General features: G+C 36.2%; 1 protein-coding gene across 2 annotated transcripts in view; it reads left to right on the top strand.

The window, feature by feature from the left end:
- Positions 1–19,982, top strand: part of CNTN6 (contactin 6) — a 278,170-nt gene extending 258,188 nt beyond the window's left edge. For both annotated transcript variants that reach the window (XM_045530967.1, XM_045530968.1), the window contains exons 17-23: positions 1,561–1,631; positions 7,250–7,484; positions 7,591–7,706; positions 9,203–9,389; positions 17,972–18,084; positions 18,850–19,018; positions 19,860–19,982. In XM_045530967.1, the coding sequence (XP_045386923.1) occupies positions 1,561–1,631; positions 7,250–7,484; positions 7,591–7,706; positions 9,203–9,389; positions 17,972–18,084; positions 18,850–19,018; positions 19,860–19,963 (995 nt within the window). In that variant the 3' untranslated portion in view covers positions 19,964–19,982. The remainder of the gene's footprint in view (positions 1–1,560; positions 1,632–7,249; positions 7,485–7,590; positions 7,707–9,202; positions 9,390–17,971; positions 18,085–18,849; positions 19,019–19,859) is intronic.
- Positions 19,983–20,220: the final 238 nt, after the last annotated feature.

The following is a 20,220-nucleotide window of genomic DNA, read 5'->3' as shown; positions in this document are numbered from 1 at the left end:
CATATTGTCTCTCTCTCTCTCTCTTCTTTCAATATCATCAGAGACTAACTTCTCAATATAGTTTTAGGTTTAAGCACAGTTAATTTAGAAATTGCATAAAGAAAGGAACTCTCTGTTTCTCAGAATAGTGGAAATTTTGTTGAGAGTAAATCAAAGTATGATTTAAAATCATTTTCCTTACAAGTTAAACCATGCATAGGTACTGAAATAGGGTCATTCTAAGCTGTCAAATATTTGATACTATAAATCCAGCAACTACGTTGGATCCACCCTGATTCACATTGCTTTTGACTAATGGCGTTGGAAGACTTGGGTTCAAGTGATCTTTTTAAAAAATTATGAAGAACACAACAGACAAAATTAAGGGTAAATTTGAACATGAAAATGTATGTCTGGCTGGTGCTATTTTAAAAGAACAATCAGATTATTATATCACTATGTGATTTTTGCATTTAAGCTCTGTCTGAAATAGGAATAAATAAAATAAGTAAACTACATTTATTTAGATGCTCTCTATAATGGGAAAAAATTTGAAATGAGCAATTAAAACTTACATATTTTAATCCCTGCCTGCCAATCCCCAACCACAGCCAGATGATCCCCCCCCACCTCTGGATATGGGTCAAAAATGGTCCAATATGGACAATTTCATACAATTCAATATTTTAAAAGTTTATTCTGAAGATTTAGCCATTATCACAGATTTAGGATACTTTTGCCATGTCAAGAAAAACAGTACTTTTTAAGACACGTGGTAAAGTAAATCCTCATTCTGGTTATACACTGGACTACCCTATGCACACTCACAATTGTCATTAATTTTACAATTTACCTTGAACTATTATTCATTATACTAGTCCTTATAAAGGTACAGTTAAAGGGCATATTTTTTTTTAATTCACCAAAATTATTGGTTTTTAATCTCAGGCTCTGTGGTTTTACCACAGAGGGAGTCTCTCCCACTCACATGCTTGACAGGAGAAAAATCTGACTCTGTAAGTGAAAAGTTAGCAAAGAAGTCCCTCCTGTTCTCTCCTGACAGATGTGAGGTTCAAACAGGAGGTTTGAAAGGAAGAATTTATTTATTTGCCTATTTTTAAGGTTTTAATTTTAAATGTTAAAATATCCCGGTGACTGATAATGAGAAAAATTATTTTAGTTTGTTTATTGAACAAATAATTAATTAATACGCTGCCTCAGTAATTTGTTTACAGCACAACTGTATAATTAGGCACTAAATCAGCAGTGTCACAGTCACCATCTGAATGGAACATCATTTTGCCAATTAGTAGATGATGCATAATAATGTCAAATACCCGATGTTACTCAATTTTTAATTAATTTTGGAGCCAGGGTGTTCATGTATCAAACACAACTGTGTCCTCTCTCTTAGAAACTTGGATTATGTGTAAACATAATTTATGTTCATTAAAAATGCAAAACTCTCTCACAATATGCCTGCATGAGACTTTGAAAGGTGAAGTCCAAGAAACAAAATTCTTTCTGATGAAGACATACTTTAATAATTGCCATCTCACATTTCTCTCGGTTCCTTTTTAGTCCCTGTTGTGGCACCAGTAAACATCAATGGAGGTGGAGGAAGCCGGTCTGAACTCGTCATTACGTGGGAGGTAATTTTCTGTCCAACGGAGTTATTTTGAAGGAAAAAGATTTAGCTGGCCAGGAAGAATACTGAAAAACAAAAACAAGATTTACTTGATCACTATTGAGAATATATTAAAAATAGATGATATAACAATACATCATCCTGATGATGAATTATTTAGAGGAAGTATTAGAAACTTTTCTTATTTCTACTAAAGTGAGAGAGGATGACTAACTCAGCACAATGTTCTCCCAAATATATGAAAAACCACTTCAATATCTTTTCAGTGTGGGTCACTACCATTTTCATTATTACTTGATAAATTAGGCATTGTTTTATTTATTACCTGTGGCGCCGTCTATTGTGAATGAGGTGAAATCAGCAGAGCACAGGCAAAAAAAAAAAAAAAAAAAATTCCTATCATAATGCTGCTCTTTATATCCCATGACTTTGTTCTTTTCCAGCATCAAGATGGAACCTTAGGCACATGGAATAGATACTCTAGTCATTACTCTTAAATGTTAACATATACGCTGATTTTTTTCACTTATTACAAATTTCAGTCTGGTTTATTATCATAATCTTTAGACTTTCAACCAACGTAAAGTTTCTCATTTAGGCCTGCTTCACCCTGGGAATTCTATAGTGTGAAAGGGAATGTGTAGAGAGCTCTTCAACTTTTCTTCATTTTTCTCTTGAATTTGGCCTTCCTCATTCACGGTGTTACCCCTGGACTTTCCAGAGTCATATACAGTTGGGGTTGGGAGGAGAGAAAAGAGGTAGAAAAGGTCCTGGTTGCTAGTATGTTTGTCATTTGGCCTTGGTGTACTCCAGATATGGCAAATGACCAGGTGCTGGTATTGCACAGTGTAGTGTTTTTGTCTTGTTCTGTTGTTTTTGCTTGAGGGAAGAGGTCCCTGGGAGATCCCCACTGGGGACCTCCAGTTGCAGTTCTTTGGTGCAGACCCAACTGGCTGCCAAAAAGTCTCATCAGTTCTTGGATTCTGGTGGTCCATGTCCAGATTCTGCTGGTGAAGATCCTCTCTTCCAGGTGGTCTTTGTGGGTAGAGTTTCTTTCAAGCCCACCCGTGGAGGACTCCCTTGCTTGGGTTCCACATTCACCTTTAGCAAGCACATGCCTTTGCTCCATGTTTGCTGGAAGTACAGTGCACGCCCGCTTAGCCTCTCCTTCCACTCTGCCACCGTAGGCTGTTCAGAGCACTCTCCACTTCAGAAGTGTCTCAGGCATTTGTCAGTTAAAAGAACCTGCATCCCCCAAATTCTAGAAAATACAGACCAGGTAGTTCTTTCTGAAGCCATCCTCACATAGCTAGGCTGTGAGAGAAAACTGGGAAACAGAGATGTCGTTTTCTCAGGGTTATAAATGACAGAGTTGGAAACCAAGTGTGGCTGTCCTGAATGCCATCCTCTCTTCTTGACGTCTTGTTTCATGTGGACGTGATGGGCCTAGCACAGTGCCTGCAATGTGGTCCGTCCTCCATAAATACTTGTCGAATGGATGGCAGTGTACTGAGAGAGCTGGGACTCTCACAGGCCTGAGAGAGACGGAAAGCATATTTGTTGGGCATTTATAGAGTTTCAGGTGTCACACTCAGCATTTCGTGTCATTCACTGTCCACAACAATGCTAAAGGTGGGTGACACCACTTTGAGGTAAGAAAACTGAGGCTTAGAAATGTGGTATCATAGGGAAGAGAGGCATTGGAACACAGGGCTCTCCTTCCAAGCTCCTTGACTTTGTCCTTTATTATAATTCCAGTTGTCCCCACATAATTTAATGGCTTAGGGTGGACACGAGTCCCTGTGTCTCTTTCTACCTTAAGTAGTAAGTTAATCACATTACACCTGCTACTTCAAATATATTTCCCACAGAAATATTGACTCTCAAGTGAGTGTATAAGAGAATTTGCTTTTATTTGATGGTGAGTAGTTTATTTAGTTTTCAATATTCTTCAAAGGCCACATAAGCATTTTCTTCATAGCATATAAGGAGTTTTGCCTGACTTTATAACTTATTTTTTTCTCCTCCATGGTCAGATATTCCTAAAGGTTGGTGTGTAATTGTTTTTGAATAGTCTATACATGAGGGGGCATATACACCTTATGTGTATCATTTTTAAATAGAGATGAGTATGAATTACCAAAAGAAAACTGTCTTTCCGTGATTTATGATGCTCTTTTTTTATTTAAAGCAAGGGTACACAAACCACAGCCCTTGGGCCAAATCTGGCCAGTTCCTTATTTTTGTAAATAAGTCTAACCATAGCCATGCCCCTTCTTTTTCTTGTTATGAATTGTTGCTTTCATGCTGTTGCAAGAGACTGTATGTCCCAGAAAGCTTACAATATTCACTATCTGTTCCTTTACAGAAAAAAAAATATTAAATTAAAGTCATTTCCTTTGTTTTTTCTAGAAATATAAGATATGCAGAAACTATATTAATGAATGCAATTCCCCATTTACCAATCATATTTGACATCACATACATGCAGATACTGAGCCAAATTCTTCAGGTGCCCAAACTTCTTTAAGGAATAAGTTATGTATGTTTAGGAGAAGATGCGTGCATTAGTTTGAGTCACCAGAATGCACACAGTAACTCTTTCAATTTAATGAACTCTGTTAAGTTGCTACTCTGTTCCAACCAGTGGGAGTATAAAAATGAATAGGAAAGTGTCTGACTGCTCAGGGGCCGGCAAGCCAGGATGGTTAGGAAAGACACCCTCAGAGCATAGCTGAACTATGTTTTGAAAAACAACTTGGAAGTAGAGAGACCATTCCAGGCCAATGTCACTGCTACTGCGGATGAAATAGTACCTGTTGGACTCTCAGAACTAATGTGGGATCCAAAGAACATTCTAAATTCAGTCCGGAGCTATCATTACGATTTATAAATGACAGCTTTACTGGTTATCCCAGATTGCTGCCCGTTCGAGCACACTGTTGTATAATCTGCCTGAACTAAATATCCTCCCAGTGCTTTCTCCAGTGCCACAGTAATTTGTATTTTGTGTTTGATCTGGGTTGTTTTGTTTCCAGCAACCTAGACGTGATATCAAACTTTTGGAATGTAGCAATTGCTAATTTTAAGGGCATCTTTATTCATTATTTTGTCATAATTTATACTCCCAAATACTTCTGAGCTTGAGGTGCTTGTGGTAAATGTCTTATATAAAACATGACTACAAAATTGGGTGTATAGGATAAACTACTATAGAAGAGATAGATTCCCACAGTGGGAGTTGGCACACTTTTTATGCAAAGGACCAGACAGCAAAAATATTCAGCTTTTTGGGCCACATGATCTCTTTCATAACTTTGCACTCTGCCATTGTAGCTCAAAAGCCGCCCTATACCACGTATAAACAAATAGGTGTGGCTGTGCCTCAAAACCTTGATTTTCAAAACCAGGCTGCAAACTAGAAGGCCATAGTTTGCTGATCCTTGATCTATACTAAAGATTTAGGTCTTACAGAAACTGTGGTTGAGAATTTTATTATTAATCTTTGTCAATTTTAATAAAATTCAATCCTAGGAGAATTTTGCAATTTCTTTATTCTACTGGACTCTTTCTCTATTTAAAGGAGAAAACTCTCTGGCCATCTTAAATAGCTATATAGATCTTCACATATATATATAGCTAGATATATAGAGATATATATCTTCATCCTTTGGCTCTGTGTCCATATGAGAAAAGTAAAAGGAACATAAATAAGTCTCTTTTTTCCCCTCTAAAATGAACATGTTGGACTCAGATCTTTCTTGCCGGAACACCATGAGAAACACTAATTGTACTTGACTAACAAAAACAAAAGTCCTCTATTTGCTCAGATTAACTGACTAAGCATGTTGATAAAATCTGAGATCAAAGAAGCATCAAAAACAAATCAAATGCTCTGACAAGTAGCTTAAATTTTTATAAATCTCCTCCATGCCATTCAAAACTAACTGTTGTAATTGTGATCTCCCTGTAAAAAAAAAAAGAAAAGAGAGAAGCATTAACACAAGGAAACATTTTATTTCCCCAGATGTCAGGAGCCGTGTTTTTCCTCCTCTCGTCGTTCTGTATTTGTTAGATTGTTGCACATGGCAAGAAATAGAGACCAGCTCAGGTCATCTCTGGTTAATGGGGATTTATTTTAAAGCTACATGGGAAGTAATGAGGACAGGAAAAAGTCTCAGCAACCAAGCCGACAGGTCAAATGAAGAACCGGGACATCGTTCATCACTATTCCGAGCACCTGAGCACGGCAGCTCTAGCCAACTGTCAGCTCCTCTGGTCACCCAGCCCTGGCTTGAATAGTCCCTCATGCTTGTCCCTCGCTTCTTCCCATTTCCAATTTCCTACCTGGCTGCCAGCTAAATTCTGTCTCCTCTCTCTCTAATTTGCAGCTTCTGTTTTCTCTTAGCTTCTATTGCCTCAGTGTTCCTACTGCTGCGTGGTTTCTACTTACTGCCAGCTCTATGTTTATGTATTATTGCGCCCTCCCACACCATCGTGTTTCATTTGCAAACTCTGTAAGTGAAAGGAATCCACTGAGTCTATCAGTTACTGTAGATTACAAAGACTCTGCTCCAGGACACTGCTAGACGCTGACCAAGGGGGCACCTTTGGGTCTGGTGCTCCCAACTGGGTAATCAGATGAGTTTCAAGAGGCAGGATAATGTGATACAGTGAACACACCCCTACAGGCAAGGGGAAGGGACACCTCTGAAATGGAGTTGTGGGCATAAGGGACTGGGAGCACTATGTTCTGTCACGTATGCCCTTATTAGTCTTACCAAAATATTTAGAAAACAAAAGAAAAGCAAAGCATTTTCCTTTGGAAAAACCAAATAAATTCCATTTATTTTTCAATACAAGTTTCTTGTAATCATTTGGAATGTTTAACTAAATCCAAGCACAAATTCATTTTAATTTTCTTAGTTTATGTGAATATTTATGATTTTTTTAATATCTGCAGAGTTCTGGGGAAACATATCTCTATTTCTGTTTTGTAATTTTAGATTTGAAATGTATTTTATAAAGAATTTGCTCTCTACGTGAGTTAGTAATGTATTTTTTATGTCAGGAAAAATGCATACTGATGTTACTACTAATGAAGATGTATGCTTAAAAAATACTGGAAAGTCTCTTATACTTTTTTTTTTAGAAGTACTCTATATCTTAAAGCATATGTTATTATGTAATAATTACCCACATCTTACAAGAATTTGTTGAAAATGTTGTGAAAGGAAAACATCTAGCCTTGAAATAAATAGTTAATAAGTTAATTTTGTGCTGAGTTTAAAAATACATATCAAAATTATATTTTAGTTTATATCATAAAATCTTCTAAGCTATTTTATTATGACAATTTATGAATGATCAAGGAAAAAGATATAAATATGCAAAGCCTGTTTTATATTTCTATTTGAAGCTTCAACTATTTATCTGAGTACTTTTAATTGAGATCATTTTTCTAATTGGCATTCCAAATAAAAGTATTTTAAATTCATCATTAAATAGGGCAAATACCCATGTTTGTCTCTATGGAAGAAATGCCAGACAATCAATAAACATTGTAATAGCTCAATAAAATATTTTTGCGAATACTCAGTGATTGATCACATTCTGCCCAAGTCAATTCCAGAAGAGCTACAGAATGGAGAAGGATTTGGATATATCATCATGTTCCGGCCAGTCGGTTCGACAACCTGGACCAAGGAAAGAGTAGCATCTGTGGAGGCCTCAAGGTTTGTTTACAGAAATGAAAGCATCATCCCACTCTCTCCCTTTGAAGTCAAAGTGGGTGTGTATAATAATGAAGGAGAAGGATCCCTGAGTACTGTGTCCATTGTCTACTCCGGGGAAGATGGTAAGTTGTTGTCAGCTCTGGAATGGTTTTCCGTGAGACTCTATGCATATTTTGCATTCTGTCTTCCACTCTGCTAAGAATGGTTATGTCTTTCTCTGGATGGTAGAACCTCAGCTGGCCCCAAGGGGAATTTCTGTCCAGAGTTTTTCTGCTTCTGAAATGGAGGTTTCATGGCATGCGATTGCTTGGAATAGAAACACTGGAAGAGTGCTGGGCTATGAGGTAATCCAAGTTAACTTCACTTCCCCTTGTGATCCTACCGGCCAACTACATCTTAGCTCCTGTTTGGCAGTCCTACACTGCTAACCTAGTGCCTGCCACATAATAGGGGAATGAGTGAGGGGGATCTTTCTAGGTGATCTTAAGCAAACAAATGAACAAATGGGAGCCATTTTAAAAGGCATACAATTTCAGTTAAGATGGGCAAGGCTTTAGAGATCTACTGTACAATATTGCAGCTAGAGTCAACAGTAATGTATTATACACTTACAATTTGTTAAGCAGCTAGGTCTCATGTTAAGTGTTAGCACAATAAAATGTTTCAAAAGTGATCAGATGATCATCTTATTTATCAGTCAAGTGACAGCCATTTTGTTTCTTGGGGAGAGATAAAATTTAATCCTCAACGATCTTAAATCATAAAAGAATTTCATGGGGGAACATTCTCAGTGAATTGGAGTATGACTTGAAAAGATATAATCATCTTGGAAGAGGCACATAAGTGATAATAAAAATAGTTAGATTCTCCTAAATCTGTTCTTTTTAGTCTATGAAGAATGGGGCAAGTCACATTTGTAGGGCTTCATTCTTAAAAAGTTCAGGACATGGTTAGGGCAAGTTGTTAGTTACTCGTTGTTCAACGTGGGAATCCAGTGATTCACAAAATGGGTAACATAGTCTATTATATTTTGGAGTTACAATAAATGCATAATTATAAATATCCTTAATTTTGTTTTGCACTTTTTTGTTTGTTTTTACATGAATCTTCTGTTCCTACCCATGTGACAGGTGTCTTTGCCTCTCCATGTTGAAAATGCCTTACCACTTATCTAAACCCTATTTGTTTCTCAAAGCTCATCTCTAGTTTTCTCTTCTCTCTGCACTCTTCTCTCATCAATCCCTGATGTTGTCTTTATTTAAATTCTTACAGCATTTTTTTCTATATCACTTCTTTACAAGGCGTCCTATTATTGCTTTTCACATACTGCACAGTCTAACCTCTTAGCTAGATGATAAAGTGCTCGAAAACAAGTGCTAAGCTTTATTCTCTTTTGTCTTTCTCCATGTACCCAAAACAATGCTAATGCATAAGAAGAGCTCAGTATAAATTAAATTAACCTGTGATTAAGAGAACTCTGGAGAAAACGTCAATAGTAAAACATTATAATTAAAGTCTTTGATCATATGAAATTTATTTTGACTTCACTTATTATATACCCTTTAATAAAGCTGGTAACCTTTTAGATATCTCATGGAACACTTTATTTTGGTAATCTAAAAAAGCCTAGGTTCTCTAATTCCCATTGTGAATTTGTATTTATATGTTGTATTTTTTATTTCCTCACTATAAATGTTAGCCTTCAGTTGTTTTGTCATTATTGTATAACCGTTTTAATTAGAAAACATTTTTGTCATCTATGCTATTGTTTTCTTCCCTTCTTGTGTTTGATAGTTGTTGGGAAACAATGAATTGCTTGTTTTGTGTTTTTAATGATCAGGTATTATACTGGACAGATGATTCCAAAGAATCCATGATTGGTAAAATTCGAGTCAGTGGAAATGTCACAACCAAAAACATCACAGGGCTGAAAGCTAACACCATCTACTTTGCTTCTGTGAGAGCTTACAACACTGCTGGGACAGGGCCCTCAAGCCCCCCAGTCAATGTCACCACCAAAAAATCCCGTAAGTACACACCACCCTGTAGGAGACAAGACTGATCTGTGAATAGAAACCTATTACTTCACCCAACGTCCATTTCATTCTCCTCACCTCATCATTTTACTGCTTGGTTGGTTTGGTTAGTTGGTTTGTTCCTTAAATATGGATAATCATTGAAACTTTCTGGTAATAATCAAAATAAACTGTTTTGATCTTTCTGAAACTCCAAAAGAGGAGATGCTCTGAGTACCTAGATGAAAGACGGGAGGGTGTAAGGTTTAAGCACACTGGCTTTGATGCCCTCCCCTCAAATGAGTTCAAAACCGACCTCCCATCCTTGGAACATTAGGTGGTTGCTTATCTTTCAGAGTCTCAGTTGCTCCCCTGCAAAATGAGGAAAAAGCAGTATTTAGGTTCTCAGAGGATTTTGTTCAAGGTTGAAAGAGATTATTAATACCAAGCACCTAGCACATAGTTTAATAAATGCTTAGTAAATGGTTTTTGTTCATTTTTGTTTGGTTTATCATTTGAGTCCTAGAGTGCACCCTAGCACTGTCAGATACTTAGATCTTTCCTTTTAGGATATACTAGCACTATAGTTTACTCAGAAGCCCCTGAAATCTAAGAATGAATTCTTCTTCTTTTCTCTCTTGATAATCAGCAAGGTGTCTGTCCCATAAATGGCATCGATGGAATAAAAGATGAATGGTTAATTGTTGCTGACTTTGTTTTCTGACTAAGTCTGGGGCTGCAAAAATATTCTGTATTGGAAAGAATAGGTGGTTGAGAAGAGTTTGGAAATCAAATGATATTAAAGTTTTTTTTACCCCTATGAATATATGCATCATGTTCAAAAGAACTTAGAAATCTTCCCAATTAATAGGCCATTGATGAAATAGATCATCCAGTTATTTCCACGTCACCAGACCCCCTGTCAGAGACCTCTGTTCCAATTCTGGGGTACATCACTGACTCATGACCTAAAACAGGACAAGACATTTCATTTTTATGCTTTAATTTTCTTTTTTTTAAGTTTTTAAATTTCAGAATATTACAGGGGTCCAAACATGTTGATTACATAAATTGCTTTAATGTTCTTATCTGTTAAATGGAAATTCTCTCTGTCCTCACTGCCTTACCAAATTATTAATGAGGCACAAACGAGATGCTGATTGTGGGTGCCTGTTGGAAAGTACAAAGTGCTATGGAGCTGCTAAAATGGAAACACGTAAACAAAAAGCCTCTAGGATCAGTTCATTTCAAGGGGAAAATATGTACGGACCAAAAATTCCTGAACCGGCTTTCATCCAATCCACCCAGTTTGAGACAGGATGGGCTGAGAGTGATTCTCAAGAATGGGTTGCTTAAATATGTAGTTCTATTCCTCTTCCTGTTGTACGCAATGTTCTCTAAATTGATGGATTAATTGCCAGATACCTGTATGTATGATTTGCCTCTGTGTTCCTTCTGGAGTAGTCTGTCTCCTTCAGACTTTTTTCTGCAAATCTGGACGGAAATCTCCAATCAATCAGCAGTTTTAAGATTGCCTAGACATTTAGTACTAGCTAATTGAGAGATGCCAAACTCCCAAAAACATCTTGTGTGTAATTCAGTTTCTATCTCAAGCAAAATCAAGGGTGATTAAAAATGTGTAAGAATAGTGTTTTTAGAAAACACAGATTTGTGTCATGATAAGCTGACAGTTTAGTGCAGTTATTGAGCCTGACTCAGGTCAACTTTTATTATACATAATCCCATTGACTAGTTTAAGGTGGATTGAAACTTGAACAATGAACTAATTATTTACTTCAGAAAGAGAGATAAATCTATGTGACATCCATAAAATCTCAATAAGAATTTGTCCATGAAACCTAAATTAAACATGTGTTAGTTTGTGCTAACCTATTCTGTGTGTTTAAGCAGAAATCACCTTGTTTTTGACATCAAGTTTGTTCAGTTGGCCCAACTGGTCCTACAAATGGGCTTGACTCAAATTTGTATTAAACACCAAGAACATTATTGGTGGTTAGTCTGGCAGTTAACACATGATCAACTCATCAAAGAATAGGAGATATATCTTTTGAAAACAGTTCAATTAACAAGAAGTAATTTCACCCAACACACATGGAATATATCCACTAAGGGAAAAGTGAAAGGATAGTCAGAAAATTTAAAGTGAAAACTAGTGTTTCTTTAAGCATTCATCTTTCTTAACTAAATCAAAAAACCCTTATAATTCCTAATTTCTCTCACCAAAATATAGTTTCAATATTTCTTAAATGTGGCCTTTTCCAGCCTGTAAGCTTCAGTGTCATTATAAAAATAGCCACCAAGGATTTAAGAGTAAGAAGTTTATACAAGTCTCCATCCTGTTGTATTTGAATACCACCCAGTCCTCTAGCTTCATTCTTTTGACAGTCTATATCACAGACATTGCGAAAATAGAATAGTAAATGTTCTAGTTTCCTATTGCTGCTGTAACAAATTGTCACAAACAGAGTGTTTTCACACAATACAAATTTGTTCTCATTTTGGGGGGTCAGCAGTGAGAAGTGGGTTTGACTGGGTGGAAATCCAGGTGTGTTGTAAGGGCAGCACCACCTTTGAGGCTCCGGAGGAGAATTTGTTTCCTTGTTTTCTGACTTCTGGAGACACCTACATCCTCTGGCTTGTGATCCCTTCCTCCATCTTCAGTGCCAGCAATGTAGGGTCCCTGCAGATCTCTGACTCTGACCCTCTTCTTCTGTCATCAATCTCTAACTCTCACTCTCTCACCTCTCTCTTTCCTTCATAAGGATCCTTGTGATTACCTTGAGTAATCCGGGATTATTTCTCCATCTCCAGATCTTTACCTTAATCACTTCTGCAGCTCCTCTTTTCCATTTAAAGTAACATTTCCACAGGTTCTAGGGATTAGGAGGTCAATATGTTTGGGGGGGGTGCTTATTTTGCTGACCACAATTTTAAAATATTAGATACTTCTATGTCCTAAGCCCTGTATTATTTTTTTCATAACATATCTCACTGAATTATTATAACATATCAAGGCGCTTGGTATTTTCATTCCTACATGTGAGAACACTAATGCTTAGAAAAGTTTTGTCATGGCATCTGTTAGATGGATACACTACAACCATGAAACCTCTTCATTTCGTGACCACTGGGCTTGTTCATAATCTTCCTCTCTAACTATCTAAACAGTCCCTCTGCCTCCAGGCTCCCATATCTTCAGTCTAAATTTTAAACTACTTTGAGAGTTTTCTTTGTAAAATGCAATCACACTCCTCTGCTCCCCACCAAATGCCATTGTCTCCTTTATTCCAGAGACTGGAAACTAAGAAAAAGGCAGATGAGATCTTTCACAATCTGTCTGAAATTTCCTTCTATCCCATTCTTTAGCCCTAGAAGTACCACCTTTATTGGTCTTCTAACATTTAACATTCACTTACCTGTCTTCATGGAATTTTCAGCTTGTTAGTGCTCCTGCCATGCCTATAAACAGTCAAACGTCCTTTCTACTGCTCTATAACCTCCCCAAGTTTCCTCTTTAAAGTATTCACATTTTTCTTTTCTGGGAGTTCTTATAACTTTGGTCCATCATGAGACAGTGTTGGAAAGAGTTAGAATGGGACTTCAAAGTGAATGAAATTTGGATATGAATCCCAGCTCAGCCACATATTAATACTATCTGTGTGACAGGTTTAATTATTTGATAACCCTGAATGCATTTTGTCATCTAAAAAACACAAATGCTATTTACCTCTAGTGTTTGCTCTGAGAACTAAAGGATGTAATGTACTCCAAAGTGACAAAGAGGCCGTCATACACTGAGGGCTCCGTGTGCGGTCACATGTATCATTATGCTCCTCTTTTAGATGTGATTTCACTGTCTTTGCATTTTTTAAAGTAGGAAAGCACAGCTACTTTCTACTTTCTTTTTCTTTATCAATTTGTTGCAGAAATTTTCTTTAAGGGTCATAAAAGGACATCCAAAGCATAGATGAGAAATGGCTTTAATGAAACATTGAAGATAGCCCTGATTCCAAGTGCTATCCCTGGATGTAACTCTGATTTTCTATGTCCTTGAGATGACATCAAGATTACCTCTGAATAGTGGTGACAGCAAAAAAAAAAAAAAAAAAATCCTGCATTCATCACACATTCAAACTGTCACTGTTTAGATTTTTAACCTGATATTTGATCTTCCATTGTAGAGTCTGAGACAATAGAGCTCACAGTTACCAAAATCTCTGCATATTCTAATTGACTAAGCTAAAGAGAAGACAGAGCCTTTGTTTGGAAAAATAGGACGATTCAGTCATCCACTCAAGAAATCTTGCCTCCCATGAGCCATGAACAGGGTTAAGTGCTGAGAACCTAATGGCCAATGAAACAGGCAAGATCCTTGCCTTCGGGCAATTTCTCTTTAGTGGGGAGACAACCTAAAACAAGAAAAAGACAAAGAAATGAAATAAATTATAAAAAGTAAGATGAAGAAAATAAAGCACGTGCAAAGGTTCTTCAGTGTTAGTTATTATTGTTGCTATAGATGATGATGATGCTGGTGCTGTTATTATTGTTCTTAAATAAATATCAGGGATTCCATTGTAAGTACCACAGCTTAGAGAAGATGCTGTATTTCCAAAGGGCAACTCAGAGAGAATGTAAATATACTGTGATCCACACAGACATCACTTAAATGGAGTTTAGATTTACAAGGAAAGGAAAAAAAATATTTACATCAATTCCAAGAGGAAAAGAAAAAAATATAACAAACAAAACACGTTTTATATAGAAAGAAGTATTCAGACACAGTAACAGAAAGTGTTTGCAAATTTTGGCTCAATTTGGCCCCTGACGTTGACTGACTAGCACTCTGTACTGGATTCTTTCTTGCTGTAAATATGCAATCAATCCATATTTAGACATAAAGGAAGCATTAAGCTTTTATTTCATCTTGCACTTATGTTCTTTCTCTTTTGCCCAAATGTCAACCCCATGCTGTTACTTAGAAGTGTAACATAAGAAGTTGTTTTTGAATTGAGTTCACAGTGTGAACTACAGTTGAATATAAATGCCATCTACAGAAAAATTGATTACAGGGAAACCATTAGAGCTGTGAAGGGCTAGTTTAATGTTGCTCTGTCATTTGATTAATAGAAAATGATTTAGTCTTTGGACATTGCTTGGAAAGATAAAAAAAATTAGAAAAGTGCTTGGTTGTTGAGTTCTCGATTGACAAACTTGGTATACATATCATAACATGTGTTTCATACCCAGGTGGCAGTGTTTTAGTTTTCCAAGGCAATAGAAATTTTAATTCCATCATAGATATTTGCAATCCAGTTTAATCAACCACATCAAATCAGAACTGTTAATAGTGATCATATTAAGGTGATGACCTTCTAAAGCAGCTCCAGAAGCTTCTCTTTTTTAATACCAGATATAAGGGGCTGACATTGAATAAACAATAAACACCCATGGACAAAGATAAAGGCTATAAACTAGGAGAACTTCCCAGATAATTAGCTGAGACTCTCCCACTTTATCTGCCTTTGAAAAAGCACATAAAGAATCCAAACAAGAGCAATATTATTAAGAGGAAATCTTGAATACATGCTAATTATATTTAAAAAGTGGATCCTTTGCAAACTTCAAAATTTTGTTATTAGTAACAAACCACTTTAAACACAATTGAAAACCTGATTATGTCATAACACCACAGTGGTGAACTGCACTCTTAAACAAGAGAATTAACAGTTATTGAGCTTGTTAATATGTACCACTAACCAAGGGAGGAACGGAATATTTCATATTTTATTTCATACAAGCTAAAAATCTTAAAAACTAGGAATTATTAGTCTCATTTCAAAGATGGGAAAACGAGGACTCTTGGAAGAGACTGGGTACAAATTCAAGTCTATCTGATGTCAAAGCCCAATACTTTCCTTGTCTCAGCAAGAGATGTAGAGCAATCTAATCTATACAATCGGCCATTCATATCAAGACTCACTATTGATAGAACTCTTTTCTTTTTGTTCCCACGGGATGTCTTGCTTCCGCTTTGGTAGATGAGGAAACATATGCAAATGTCAATGGCAAGGTTATTTCCAACATCACAGGCTGCTGCTTTACCTAGTTGGTAGAAGTCAGTCTTTCTGGCTACTACCCTGTTATTTTCTCAATGGACTTGTAGTGTTGAAAGTAATGCTTTGTTTCTAAAATGAACAAAGCGAACACAGAAATAGATAAGATCTTCAGAATCCATCACTTCTAGTGACATCAAACTGGTGAATTTATTTTTTCTCAGTATTGATTATATGATGTTATTAATATCAGTGTTTAGTTTTAAAGAACAGAGATAAAAGAAATGTGTCGACAGAGTATACTAGATGTTAAAATTGTGAGATCTTGTGAGAATTTTGATATTATCTCTTTTATAGCTAAGAAAAACATTAGAAAATGCACTTTGGAATAAGTTCAGGAAGGATAGTTACAAAATCATTATTGTTTCCATCCAGTCCTTTCAGAAATAAATATATTGACAAGTATGCATTCAGTGCTTACTAAGCGTAAAGCTTGTAGGCCTTTAATTATAGTTGGGTTTGCATTGTCAAGAAATACACTAGAACATAGTCAATCCAATTGTCCTGTCCATCTTGTACATATATATGGATTACTGTGAGTCAGACCATGGCAATTGGTTTTTATCATAATGAGAAGATTGGTTGTATTGTATCACCTATGGATCTTCCCACAGCTCGGTCATAATCGATGTGACCTGCCAACATTACACAGGACCCTGAGTATTTTTCTTTAGCCATCTTATTGCACAGTCGCTTATTCAGCATATATACGAACTGCATGCCTCCTGGGTGTCAGGCATTGTGCTAGGGGCTGGAAATACACAGTTGAACAAGGCACATGTCTTCAAGAAATTTAGGAAAAAAACACGACCAAAAATAACTATAATCTAATGTGATAAGTCCATAACAACATAAGAACTGAGCCTCATGGGAACACAAAAGGAAACATTTCTCTCTATACCACTTCCCAACTGTGCTGTAAGTGGCTGGGTGAACAATACTGATATCCCAGTGGGTTTGGGGAGGAAAGGGAATTACGGTAATACAATGTGAGATACCTGGATCCAGCAGGATGTGAATCTTCCAGTGACACATAAGTGATTAAACAAGAGTTGAGTCAAAACTCCAAAACGAAAATCATTTCCATTTCCATCAGTGTTGTAATGAATTAAATATTATGCTCATTGAGCCTCACAAATTCAAAAAAGATGCCCAAAACATCTTGCTGGGTAGTTTTATCTTTGCCTCTGCTCTCCAGTTGAATTATTTTTAATCTCTCCAGTTTCTTAAGTCTCAAAAATAGTCATGTAGACTCAAAATCTTTGAGAAGCAGTATGTTGTCCTGGAGAAACACTAGATAGGAAACCAATAGACCAGAATTCTGATTTGACTCAGCCTCTCATTAGCTGCTTTGAATAAGTGACTTCCCAACCTGGACTCTAGTTTTCTTGTATGTCAAATTCTCTAGCTGGACTAGATCCATTGCTTTAGAAGGCTGATTCTAAATCTTTCCTCCCTTACTTCCCACCACCTCTCTCCCAGACAACATTAATTTCAGGGAACTAAAGCAACAGTTCAGATTTAGAGTAGACACCCGTTGGGATGATCAGACAGTTTGTGATATTTTTTCCCTTTGCTGGGCTCCCAGAAGCTCTATTTATATTAAATGACATGCATCTTTCTCACTGTCCAGCCACAGATGATTAAGCTAACATAGACATATGGCCAAATTAAGTCAGCTTTTTTCCTAGGAATTCTAGTCTGAGCTGTCTCTGAATAGGGGAGGTTTCAAAGTTAAGACGTGATGAGCAATCGTGATTTCTGCCGTGAACAATGAAAAGGACAAAGAAATGGTCTATAGAAAGATGAGCATGCAGGAAATACTGCTGTGAGAAGCAGAGAGAGGAACTTCTTGGTTTTGTGGATTTTTTCTTTTTTTTTTTTGGTCTCTCTTGAGACTGCTGCATTCTGCCATGAGTTCTGAGAAATTCCCCTCTATCTTGCACAATCTATTACTGATATTTTGCTTAAAATATCTTGAGTTGGTTTTGTTACTTATAGATAAAGTCTTATCTAATCCAATGTTAGAAAGTAAAAGACTACTAGGAATGAGCACCTCTGTGTTGATGTATATAAAATATTTGCAGCTTGAATTTGCTAAACATGCTCATCGACTGATGGCCAAATGGAAACCTAGATAAGGAGATTCTCCATTTATTTATGTTAATATATGATAAAGTAAACAAACTCAACAGCAGTGATTAATAAATTAGTATTGGACATGCAGCAAGCCATTATTAATTCATAAGTCTGTCACAAAGACATTCCCAAATGACCAGAATTTGAATAAATTTGCTTACTCTGATTAGAATTAATATGATATTTCAATTGAAACTAAAAACACTTTAGCTCCTTCTATGCTAATCATCGAAGACTTATTTTTCATTTTCATGTTGATGCGTCATACGGTGACCATGAACTAATTAATATTCATTTGGATCTTTGATTATCTTTTTAAAGCTCCAAGCCAACCGCCAGCAAACATTGCCTGGAAGCTGACAAATTCAAAATTATGCTTGAACTGGGAGCATGTAAAAACCATGGAAAATGAGTCTGAAGTGCTGGGCTACAAGGTAAGTATTTAGTTTTTCCTTAATCATATTAATTAAATTACTTAGGAATGAGACATGTTAACAACCAAAGAGAAAACACATTGTGGATATATGGAAACATAATAATCTTTTAAGAAGTTCTTTTGAAAATATCCTTGCAGCTTTTAAATTATTCATTGAAAAGGTTTTATATTCTGAGGTCCAGTAATGTGTTATGGAGCATCAAAAAATAAAATTCCACAGGAGGCAACATTTTTTTTCTCCAAGTAACTCCCCTTGCCATCAGAAGATGATGGCATATGTGGGTAGTGGATGTGAGATGAGAAAGGAGGTCAAAGAATATATTTAAGAAGAATTTCTAGAACTTAGGCTACAGTATGATGTGATCTTCTAACAACACAAATGAAATCTAACAAGAGTACAGTCAAGTACCAGAGCAAATCATTTCTATCAGTGGTAACAGACATCATCTCTTGGTAGACACGTATATTAGACATTTGAATTGGGTCCAAACTAAACAGTGACTTTTCACAGCAAGCTCCAAAGATAATACCCTCAAGCTATTTAATTAATAGAGATAAATCTACTCTCATTCTGGAGACATTGGCCAAAACAGAAATCTTTTTCTTAACAAGAATAACTAAACTTAAAGAAAAGACATCGCCTGGGTTTTCCATCTGAGGAGTACAGCATTTATAATGACATGCCGTACAGTATTCTATAACCGTTGTCTGAACCTTAGAAAAGCAACGTGTCCATGTTAACTTGATTCGCTGTTTTATTTAGATTCTGTACCGGCAAAACAGACATAGTAAAACTCATATTTTGGAAACAAACAATACATCAGCTGAGCTTCTGGTTCCATTTGAAGAAGACTACTTGATTGAAATAAGGACAGTCAGTGATGGCGGGGATGGAAGCAGCAGTGAGGAAATTAGGATTCCAAAAATGTCAAGTAAGTTGAGTCACCGTTGCTGTCGTAGGTTTTGCATCTAGACAGCTGCAGCATGAAATCCAGCTCCATTAAACCTTCCCAATCTTGTTTAAATGTTGGGTGAAAAAAATGAACTTTCAATTGTGAGCAAAAGGTGACAATGAGCTAATGTTTCTTGAAATAATCCTTCAAATTATGCATATGTACTGCAAACAGTTTTGTGTTTCATTTGAAAACCAAAAAATAAGAGAGAGAAAAAAGAAAAACAACTGCGTGTCTTTGGTGTATAATCCATGGTTCATTCTATTGGCACAAAAATCAGAATGTTTTTTCGTGGATTCTTGAAGGCCTCTTACAGCACAAATGGCAAACATGAAGCACATGTACTTACAACCCCTTTGCCAGATGCATGGCAGACATCACTAATCAAGCATAGCATTCAGAAGGAGCTGAGTCACAACTTTCAAATCCTTCTCAACACAGTTTTCTAAGCAGGCCAACACTAGTCAATCAGAATTAGCATGTAATAATAATCTCTTATTTCTGCTGTAGAAGATTCACTCACTCATCTGCCTGAAGCTGTGATTGAGTGAAAGTCTATTAGCCATCCAATTTTGGCCAATCCTAATCTGCCCTTTAGGAATGCTTTGCCAATTTAGGCATTTTTCTTTTGCATTTTTACATTGAAAACAGACATCCTAGGACAGAAGGTAAAGACATTTCCCCAAATTAAATATACTGTGAATGAAACAAGTGTAATAAATATATTATTAAAAGAGAATTGATAGTATGGGTCTTAAAAAATTAATCTAACAAGCAATTTTACTTTTTCTGAAGACACTTTTTTTTTTATATTTTGCAGGTTTGAGTTCCAGAGGAATTCAAGTCTTAGAACCTAGCACCTATTTCCTGTCAATTGTCGTTATGATTTTTTACTGTTTTGCTATTCAGCCACTTATACGATGAATAAAAACCACAAATCTTTGAGAGTTTTTTGAAAGCAAATCATTCTGTAAATATGTTCTCCAGCTTTCATCACAAGAGACGTTCTTAATACAGACTTGTTTGGAAAGAAAAAAATGTATATTATTAAGATCTTGTAAATATTTATGGGACATTAATAAAACAATTTTAAACACTTTTTAATTTTAAAGTTCACACATGATTACATACATTCAAAGGTGCCAAATTAGTCTGGAGAGTTGTAACTGCTGTGTCTTTTA

The sequence above is a fragment of the Lemur catta genome, chromosome 18, assembly GCF_020740605.2.
Source record: "Lemur catta isolate mLemCat1 chromosome 18, mLemCat1.pri, whole genome shotgun sequence".
Classification (NCBI taxonomy): Eukaryota; Metazoa; Chordata; class Mammalia; order Primates; family Lemuridae; genus Lemur; species Lemur catta.
This window is presented reverse-complemented; position numbering and strand designations above follow the sequence as displayed.